The 9,691-nt window shown below is 35.3% G+C and overlaps 1 protein-coding gene across 10 annotated transcripts in view; it reads left to right on the forward strand.

Annotated features, from left to right (window-relative positions):
- LOC107612702 (UPF0678 fatty acid-binding protein-like protein At1g79260) overlaps positions 1,333–9,691 on the forward strand; it is a 9,961-nt gene continuing 1,602 nt past the window's right edge. Inside the window, exons 1-7 of one of the 10 annotated variants that reach the window (XR_002352820.1) lie at positions 1,344–1,583; positions 1,829–1,969; positions 2,626–2,694; positions 4,858–5,000; positions 5,136–5,206; positions 5,319–5,643; positions 6,379–6,749. Coding sequence is in view for 4 of the 10 variants with exons in the window: in XM_016314409.2 (XP_016169895.1) it covers positions 1,428–1,583; positions 1,829–1,969; positions 2,626–2,694; positions 3,337–3,414 (444 nt within the window). In the remaining 6 variants the exon portion in view is untranslated. Of the gene's footprint in view, positions 1,584–1,828; positions 1,970–2,625; positions 2,695–2,775; positions 2,795–3,336; positions 3,447–4,857; positions 5,003–5,135; positions 5,207–5,318; positions 5,644–6,368; positions 6,750–9,691 lie in introns of those variants that run through there. The other 9 variants (XR_001613841.2, XR_002352819.1, XR_001613838.2 and 6 more) reach the window with 9 other exon arrangements.

The following is a 9,691-nucleotide window of genomic DNA, read 5'->3' on the forward strand; positions in this document are numbered from 1 at the left end:
CGGTTCAGTTAAGAGAAGATTTGACGCTTCCAGTGGCTCCAGTCAGAATTGATGATACTAGTATCAAACGGTTGCGTGGAAGAGAGGTTTCATTAGTCAAAGTGGCTTGGAGTCGAGGCGGTGTTGAGGAACACACTTGGGAACTTGAGTCGGAGATGCGAACGGATTATTCGCACTCTTTATATATATGATCTTGCGTTAGCTTATCCTTGCTCGTTGTGTTAGTGATCGGAGTGTTGCGCTTTTGAGTTGCGGTTTTTGTTTACCCCTTTTTTCCACAAGGCTCCTAGTTATAATCAATCATTCATACTACTATACGTACTAAATTTTTGTTTTAGAGGTCGTAATACCTTGCCATCTCTGAATTATGACTTAAGCATAAGTCTCTGTATGGTAGGGTGTTACATAAATAACTTTTTTGGTTTGAAAAATAAGTAATCTTTTAGGAATTGAACATTAAGTTATTAACCCATTATTTGAGCTTTAAATTTTGTGATGCCGAACTTGAGCTCAATTTTCATTGAAACTCAACTTAGCTTCGGGCTTAACCGGCAGTCAGGTAGGCACCAGCCAGCCCAGTACTATAAGCCTTAGGCTTGGTTTGGTAAAGTTTTTCGAAAAGGTGCTTATACTTTTTAAAAGCTCAAGATGCTCATTTTGTGTTTGGTAAATCAAAATGACCATGTACTTGTGCTTGCAGCTTTTAAAAGATCGGAGTACTTTGAAAACCACCTAAGATAGAGCTTTTCAAAGTTGACTTGTACTTTTCAAAATTTAAAAGTTTAATATAATCTTATATGTTAACTAATTTTCAAATTTAATGCTTGTATTTATGTCTATTATAGTATTTTTAAATTTTAAAAACTATTTTACAAAGCGCAATTGTTGTTGCTTGTATTTATTAAAAGCTATTTTTAATTTGATTTACTAAACATAAATGATATAATTTTTAAAAAGCCATCTTTTAACAATTAACTTTTATAAACTACTTTTGAAAAGTAAAAACTTTACCAAACTAAACCTTAGTTTGATAAAATTTTTATTTTTCAAAAGTAACTTGTAAAATTAGTTTTTAAAAGATGACTTTTTAAGAAGTGTAGTATTTATATTTGGTAAATTAAATTAAAAATGACTTTCAATAAACACAAACAACAACAATTACATTTGGTAAAATAACTTTTGAAATTTAAAAATACTATAAAAAATATAAATTTAAGTATTAAATTTAAAATTAAAAGTATAAACACATAATTTTTTTATTTATCAAATACAAAATAAAAAATTATTTTCAAAAACCTTTACCAAATCAAAGCAAGAATGGTGCGGTCTTTGTAGACTCAGAAAACCGAAAACTGATTCGCCTGTGCTACTGTGCTACATAAATCCAAAAGTGAGTTTGCTGCTGTTGGGGTTAACAAGAATAGATCATGGATGCAAACAAAGCGCCTCCGGTGGTGCACCCAACGGTGGCAGCACTGTCCTTCCTTCTCGGCACTTGGAGAGGCCAAGGAGAAGGAGGCTACCCCACCATCAATTCCTTCTCTTATGCCGAAGAACTTCACTTCTCTCATTCTCCCAACAAGGTTCTTCTTTCACTCATTTTACACAACAATTTTCAACACGAGCATCAATCTTGTTCTTCAGTTTGTGCTATGACTCATGTGTGCAGTAAATAAATATAGGGTTTTAGAACAATTTGATCCTTGAATTGATGTGTGTTTGAAGGATTAAGACCAATTTTTCTAGCAGTTATTCTATTCTTTCTTTTTTTATTTGTTTAGGTGCATTGATTTGGTTTATTTTCTTTGGATGTGTGAAATGGGTGTAGCCTGTGATAGGGTATACTCAAAAGACATGGAAGCTGGGCTCCGGGGAGCCAATGCACGCTGAGAGTGGATACTGGCGTCCTAAACTTGATGGCACCATTGAGGTTGTCATTGCTCAAAGCACTGGTCTTGTTGACGTTCAGGTACTTCTATTAGCTTTCTTCATCAATGACTTGTTATAATTGTATCGCAGAACTTAATCCTTGCTGTGACCTTGTTTGAATGTTTACATTTTCAAGGGCAGGTCAATTGTTAAGATCAATTATTGTTGATGCCTAGACTTTGGCATGAAATATCTTACTTCTCCGGTCTCCCCTTGAACTTTATAGTACCAACGAAAAAAAAAATGGAAAATTGAAATGGTGGATTTGAAGCTCCATGAAGTCATGAACTCTCTTCATTAGTAAACCCCCGTCTGTCTTCATTTGGAAACAAATCAAACTGAATTGGTAAACAAAACAGTATTCATATGGCAGAGTCCTGATTCCCTAACACTAAACATGCAAACTGTTGCTTTCAGTTCATAATGCCATGTTAGTAATATCATTTGAAATTGCTGACGTTTCTTTTCGGGTTTTATCCTAAAAAAGAAAGAACTTTTTTCCTATCTCCTTCATTAAGAAGTCATGTAGTCTGATATGTATGTCTCTTCATGTCACTGCATTGGAACTTGATAATGACTTCTTTGAAACCTGGTCTATTATGCGATATTCATCTTCTGTTCTTAGGATTTTGTGTTATTCTTTACATTCTGCTGCTTTTTGCTGCTTCTAACATGCTATTACTATACTGTATCCAGAAAGGGACATATAGCACTGAACAGAAAGTGATTCAGCTTCAGAGTGAAATGGTTGGGAATGCTTCTAAGGTAATTCAAATTTAGTGTTCACCAAATGCTGATACGATTATTACCCGCTAATAAATGCTATGTTCCCGCACATTTTACTAGTAATTGTGTGGTCAATCATTAGGTTGCATTTCAAAGATTTTGAGAATAACCATCATTGTAAGGTGGTTTCTGGTAAGTATGACTGAAACTGATTTCACCAATGAGAAAAGTGTGCAGAAGCTCCATAAACTAGAAAACGGAACTCAGCTGTGGTGACCAATTATTATTAATTTGATATCTAGATTTCAAAGTAATGAGTATCGAAATAGGAGTAAACAATTTGGCATAAAATAGCAGTTTTATCAAACTAACTAAGGGATAAGTTAGTATCATGTCTTTAAATAAATTGAGGCTTGGAAACTAGAAAAAGGTAAAGTGTACATCGATACACCTCATGGGAGGTAAACACAATTTTCTCTACAATATATTATTCATGCAAAGTACTAAGCACTTTATTTTTTGTTTTGTCTACATTAGAAAACACACTGCCTCTTTTTAATTCATACCCCAATTGGACCACAAATTAGATACGTCATTTTGCGCATCAAACAAATACTTTGCTGCCGGCTTTCCTATGCTGGTTGAAGAAAGTTTGGGACTGAATTTTTTGCCTCGTCGCAGCCCTCTTTCTATGTTGAGATGGCTACCAACACGATAACTCTTCAACCGCACTTGAAAGCTGCACTAAAGAAGCTCTGAATAGAACATCTTCCGTGACTGCTAGCAGAAGGGTGCAATGCAATAATCTCTTTGTTCCTTTGAAAGTTGTGCAAGGTTTTCAAGACACTGATTTATGGACAATGCCATGATATAACAGGTTGAATTGCATTAGTAGTACTTCCCTCTCTCTCCTCTTCTTCCTCTTCTCTCCTTCCCCTTTTTATTTTCCTACTCTCTCTTTTCTCTTTCTCTCTCAGCTTTCTCTCACTCTCTATCTCTCTCCTCTCTTTTTTCTCCTCTTCTCCTCAAAGTGAGAAAGAGGGAGAGGAGAGAAAAGAGAGAGAGAAGGAGGAGATAGAGGAAGAGAAAAAAAAAGGGAAGAGATGAGAAGAGAGAAGGGGAGGAGAGAGAAAAGAAGAGAAAGAAAGAGGGGGAGAAAGAGAATAAGGAGAGAGAGAAGAAGATGGGAGAGAGAGACAGAAAGAGAGAAGGAGAGAGAGAAAGAGAGGAGGAGAGGGAAGGAGAGAGGGAGAGGAGGGGAGAGAGAAAGAGGGAAGGGGAGAGAATGATAGAGAGAAAGAAAGGGAAGGAGGAGAAATAGGGGAAGGAGAGAGAGATAGATAGATAGAGAGGAGGGGGAGAGAGAGAAAAGGAAGAGAGGATGAGAGAGAGGAGGGGGAGAGAGAAAAATGGGAAAGAGGGGGAGAGAGAGAGGAAGACAAAGAGAGGAGAGGAGGAGAAAGAGGGGAAGGGGGAGAGAGACAAAAAGAAGGAAGAGAGTAGAGGAGGGGGAGAGAAAAGGAGAGATGGAGAGGAGATAAAAAAAAAAGTTACTCAGTATCATTTAAAAAGAAATTTATTTACATTAGAAAAAATTATTTATAAAAAATGCTGAAAAAAGATAAGAAAGAAAAAGGGACGAAGCAATGGAAAGGATTTCATTATTTACAAATGTTACTCGTATCATTTAGAAAGAAAAAAAATTAATTTTTAGATTAAAAAAATTCAATTTAAAAGAAAAGGTTAAAAATTTGGGTTTTCATCTGTAAAAAAATCATTTTTTGTATAAAAACCAGTTTTTAGGTGTAAAAACCAGTTTTTAGGTATAAAAACCAGTTTTTTAGTGTAAAAATCGATTTTTATTTTAATAACCGGTTAAAAACCGATTTCAAATTTTACTAATCGGTTAATAACCTTTTTATCATGTACAACCAATTTGATTAACTAACCAAGACTATATTTTTAATTAACCAAAAAATTGGTTTGATTTTTTACATTAACCAAACCATAAACACCCCTCCCTTCTACTCAGGCTGGTGAGCATTCTATTTTGAATGATTCATTAGTTTATACCTTTTTTCAGGCGGGTGAGCATTCTATTTTGAATGATTCACTCGTTTATACCTTTTTTTCATTTCTCGTTTTGTGTTCTTTAATTTAATTTTTTACTATTTGCCACATTTTTCTGCTATATCTTTCTAGTGCTATTAGGTTAGGGTTTGGAGAGATGAGTATCGATTTCTGGGAGAAATTTGTGGGAAGCTTTACAAGTTCGATTTCTCTCTTCCTTCTGATTCTCCGATCTGATGACATAGGTGGTGAAGATCTTCGATTAGATTTCGGAGGTTGGTAGGGTTTAGATTGATTTAGGATTTCTCATGTATCCTAGAAATTGTAGGCATTAGATTGAATTTGGTTTTCTATTATGTAATTCATAGTAGGTTTGAATATTTTTTTGTTGTTTTTCGATTTTCTGTTAGTGGAAAGGAAAAAGCAGGAGGATAAAGTGAAGAGGGTGCAACAACAGGAGAAACATTTTAAGCGTGTTAAGGTAAGAATGATTGGGTTTCCTTCTCACTTCTCGGAGAATATATTCCGTTAAAATTTATTTATTATCAGAAAATGAGAAGAATTTGATGAATAATATTCTCTTACCATTATAGTAAGATCTTCGGATGATCATGAACCCCGAAAGGAGGCAGATCATCGACACCTACATTGATGGAGTAGCTGCAGCTGCTAGGAAGTGCGACGTTGGGGAAGAAGAGGAGAGTTATGAGATCGGTTGCAGTGAGGTGGACCACAAAGGCAGCAGCGACAGCGGGACATGGGTGTGTGGCATCAAGCTCTGGTATCTCAGCTACCATTGCGACGGCCAGAGACGGTAGTCATGGATACCACGGTTTTGATGATATGTAGAAAACAGAGAGGGTCGCTGGTTCAGGGGCACTGGGGCACTGGGGCAGTGGTTCAGAGATTCAAGTCTAGGTATAATTTTTCTCAATACTTCAGAGGCTAATCATATTCAAGATTTGCACACTCTAAAAACTCATTTTAAGCAACATGCTCTAAATTTTGACCTTTTTTTTTAAATTTTTAATGTATTTATTATTTAACAAGACTTAAACTTTCAATTTTAAGCAATCTTAAATTCTTAACAGATATCTTGTGCTTTAAAATTTATATTTATCTATCAAATGAGTTATTATTATTATTATTATTTGTGTACATAATAAATGGTAGTCTATTTTAAGTACACAGAATAGAATTTCCAATCTTGCTATATACTATAATGATATTGACACTGATTGAAGTTATTGAATTGGGTTGTGTAAAAACAAATCCTAAAATCCATTCAATTTACCTTTCAATTTAGCTCTTTTGGGTGTCAAAATTAGTGGAAAATATTGCTACATATAATTTGATCTGTTTTCTTACAATTCTTTATTTTGTTCTTTCTCTGCTTTTTTGGTTTTTATTCTATTTGTCCTGAATGTTAAATTTCAAATTTTCATTTCGTTGCTGTGAGAGTCACCTTCTCATCTCTTTCTAGCTCATTGTGTTGTTTTCTTATAAAATTTGTTTTAGTATTTGGCCTCTGTTTTTTTTTTCAACTTTTTCATCCCATTTCAATATGAGAACTACCGTGGGTATGATAAATAAGATTAATCCTGAAATTATCTATCTTTGGCTGGGGATTTTATATTCTGGAGTTCATTGCAGTGGAGTGGATGTAGGAGATAGATGAGTAAATACTGTTGAAGAAGGACTGCAGATGCTGTTGGATTCTGACCTCCCTGCACTCAAAGTGGATTTTCTGGAGCTACAGAACTCCAAATGGCACGCTCTCAATTGCGTTGGAAAGTAGACATCCAGGGCTTCCCAGCAATATATAATAGTTCATACTTTGCCCGAGTTTAGACGACGCAAACTGGCGTTCAACGCCAGTTTCATGCTGCATTCTGGAGTTAAACGCCAGAAACAGGTTGCAAAGTGGAGTTAAACGCCAGAAATAGGTTACAAACTGGCGTTCAACTCCAAGAGAAGCCTCTACACGTGTAAAGCTCAATGCTCAGCCCAAGCACACACCAAGTGGGCCCCGGAAGTGGATTTCTACATCAATTACTCATTCCTGTAAACCCTAGTAACTAGTTTAGTATAAATAGAACTTTTTACTATTGTATTTACATCTTTGGATTGTCTTTTGATCCTTTGATCACGTTTGGGGGGGCTGGCCATTCGGCCATGCCTGAACCTTCATCATTTATGTATTTTCAACGGTAGAGTTTCTACACACCATAGATTAAGGTGTGGAGCTCTGCTGTTCCTCATGGATTAATGCAAAGTACTACTGTTTTTCTATTCAATACAAACTTATTCCGCTTCTAAGATATTCATTCGCACTTCAATGTGAATGTGATGATCGTGACAATCATCGTCATTCCCAACTTATGAACGCGTGCCTGACAACCACTTTCGTTCTACCTTAGATTGAATGGGTATCTCTTGGATATCTAATACAGGGGATCGAGTCCGAGATATTAGAATCTTCGTGGTATAAGTTAGAACCCATGGATGGTCATTCCTGAGATCCGGAAAGTTTAAACCTTGTCTGTAGTATTCCGAGTAGGATCTGGGAAGGGATGGCTGTGACGAGTTTCAAACTCGCGAGTGCTGGGCGTAGTGACAGACGCAAAAGGATCAATGGATCCTATTCTAGTATGATCGAGAACCGACAGATGAATAGCCGTGCTGTGACAGAGCATCTTGGACCATTTTCACTGAGAGGACGGGAAGTAGCCATTGACAACGGTGATGCCCAACATACAGCTTGCCATGGAAATGAGTAGGAATGATTGGATGAAGACAGCAGGAAAGCAGAGGTTCAGAGGAACGAAAGCATCTCTATACGCTTATCTGAAATTCTCACCAATGAATTATATAAGTATCTCTATCTTTATTTTACGTTTTATCTATCTTTTTATTATTAAATCTCCATAACCATTTGAATCCGCCTGACTGAGATTTACAAGGTGACCATAGCTTGTTTCAAGCCGACAATCTCCGTGGGATCGACCCTTACTCACGTAAGGTTTATTACTTGGACGACCCAGTGCACTTGCTGGTTAGTTGTATCGAAATTGTGAAAGAAAACCAAGATTATGAATGAGCGTATAAAGTTTTCAGCGCCGTTATCAAGGAATGAGTAATCACGATTTCGTGCACCAGACTATGTCACAGGTTGTAAAAGCATCATCATCATCATTACCTTCTAAGAGCTCTTTAATTACTACTAATAATAAATTCACATTATTGCAACTATCATATCTCTATAACACTCAACTCTTGAAAGAACAGTTTCCTTACTATGAAAAACCCAATCCTATTAAAATATTAACCATTGAAAAAGAATGGTTCAAAAAAGATAGGAAAACCCCATACAAGACTATTTTCCCAAATACCTTTCATTACATTCCTATTAGCCCACAAAAAATCCAAAAATCCTATGAATTCATATTAGTAGACACCGGATCTATTGAATTGACACATTATAGAGACTCCAATACAAAACAGCCCATTTATTCAAAAATAAAAATCATAAAAATATTATCTCTACAAGAGTGGGAAATACCCCTATATTAGTATAAAAGCTTCTCTTTGAAATTTGAACCTAAGAACTATACCTATTATGATTACCAAGAAGCATGGAACCATATCTTATTCCTATCACCAAGTCCCATTCTTGGTTCATATGGTTCAGAAAAGGGATATCATTACAATTTTTCAAATGGTTCCAATCATGGTTTCAGAATTTTGGACCAATAGAAGTCTTCTTCCCAAAAGAAGCCAGCATGGCGTATTAATATTTTAAAAGCAAGTCATCATTCTTACAACAGTATAAATTCATTTCATTTATAGCAGCTATGGGAATAAGTTGGATTATGACCCGGGAATATGATTCAGGAGCATATGAAGAATGTTCAAGCATACAATATTTGGTAAGAATAATAAAAATAAAGTGGTGGAACAAATATGATATAAATCTGCTGAGTAAAAGAGCTATTGATCAATGGTTATCAACATCACAAAAGCGTCCAGCAACAACAGTCTCAAGCACCACCAATGAACAAATAGCATATAAAAAAGAAACCAAATTCTTAGCGCAGAAGTGACAAATTATGGCAGCCCTAGTAGCGGCAACTTCAGAAGAAGATATCCAAAGCTCTCTGCAAGCAATACAAACAGTACCTCTTGGAGAAGACGAAGAGGTACAGTCCAGCCCAGCTCACTATTATCAAGACTCTCAAGATCCATTTGAAATGTAGTAAGAACTATATGAAATCAATGTAAAAGCCCAATCATAAAAGAAAAATGATCTCTGTAAAAAAAAAGTAAAAGTAAAAAGTAAACAGTAAATGTCGGCAAACAGTAAAAGCAAACAGTACTGTCGGCAAATAGTACCCAAACAGTAATCACTTGGGGTCTATAAATACCAAAGGCCTCATTCATTCATGATCATCAAATACTTGAAAGCTCAAGAAACTTCTCTACTCTTATATCTTCTTACTTCATATATTCTCCAAATACTTGTAATCATCTTCAGGAATTGTATCAACTTTGCAAACAATAATAGTATAAGTCCATTTCTGTAAGCCTTATTCATCCTTTAAATCTCTCTATTATTATCTTCTATTTTCTTTATATATATAATGTCATTATTGCATAAAAGGCTTAAATCTTTAAAGTTTCTTAGAAGAAATATGAAAATGAGAAGATTAGCCTTAGCAAGAAGATACATAGAAGTAATAGTTGAATCTTCTGAATTAAGTCAAGAAATAGAAAAGTTAAATAAAAAAATAATCAAGATTAGAAGATTGTTAAAAAATATTAAAGCAGTAAGATCCGTAAAAAGCCTAAAAGAAAACATTAAGAATAAAAGGATTCATCATGTTCGTAGATTGCATTATCTTCATAGACAACATATGATAACTTTACAACAAATGGGCCACCCATTAATACAAGCTGAACCTTTACA

This window comes from Arachis ipaensis, chromosome B08, assembly GCF_000816755.2.
Source record: "Arachis ipaensis cultivar K30076 chromosome B08, Araip1.1, whole genome shotgun sequence".
In the NCBI taxonomy this organism is placed as follows: domain Eukaryota; kingdom Viridiplantae; phylum Streptophyta; class Magnoliopsida; order Fabales; family Fabaceae; genus Arachis; species Arachis ipaensis.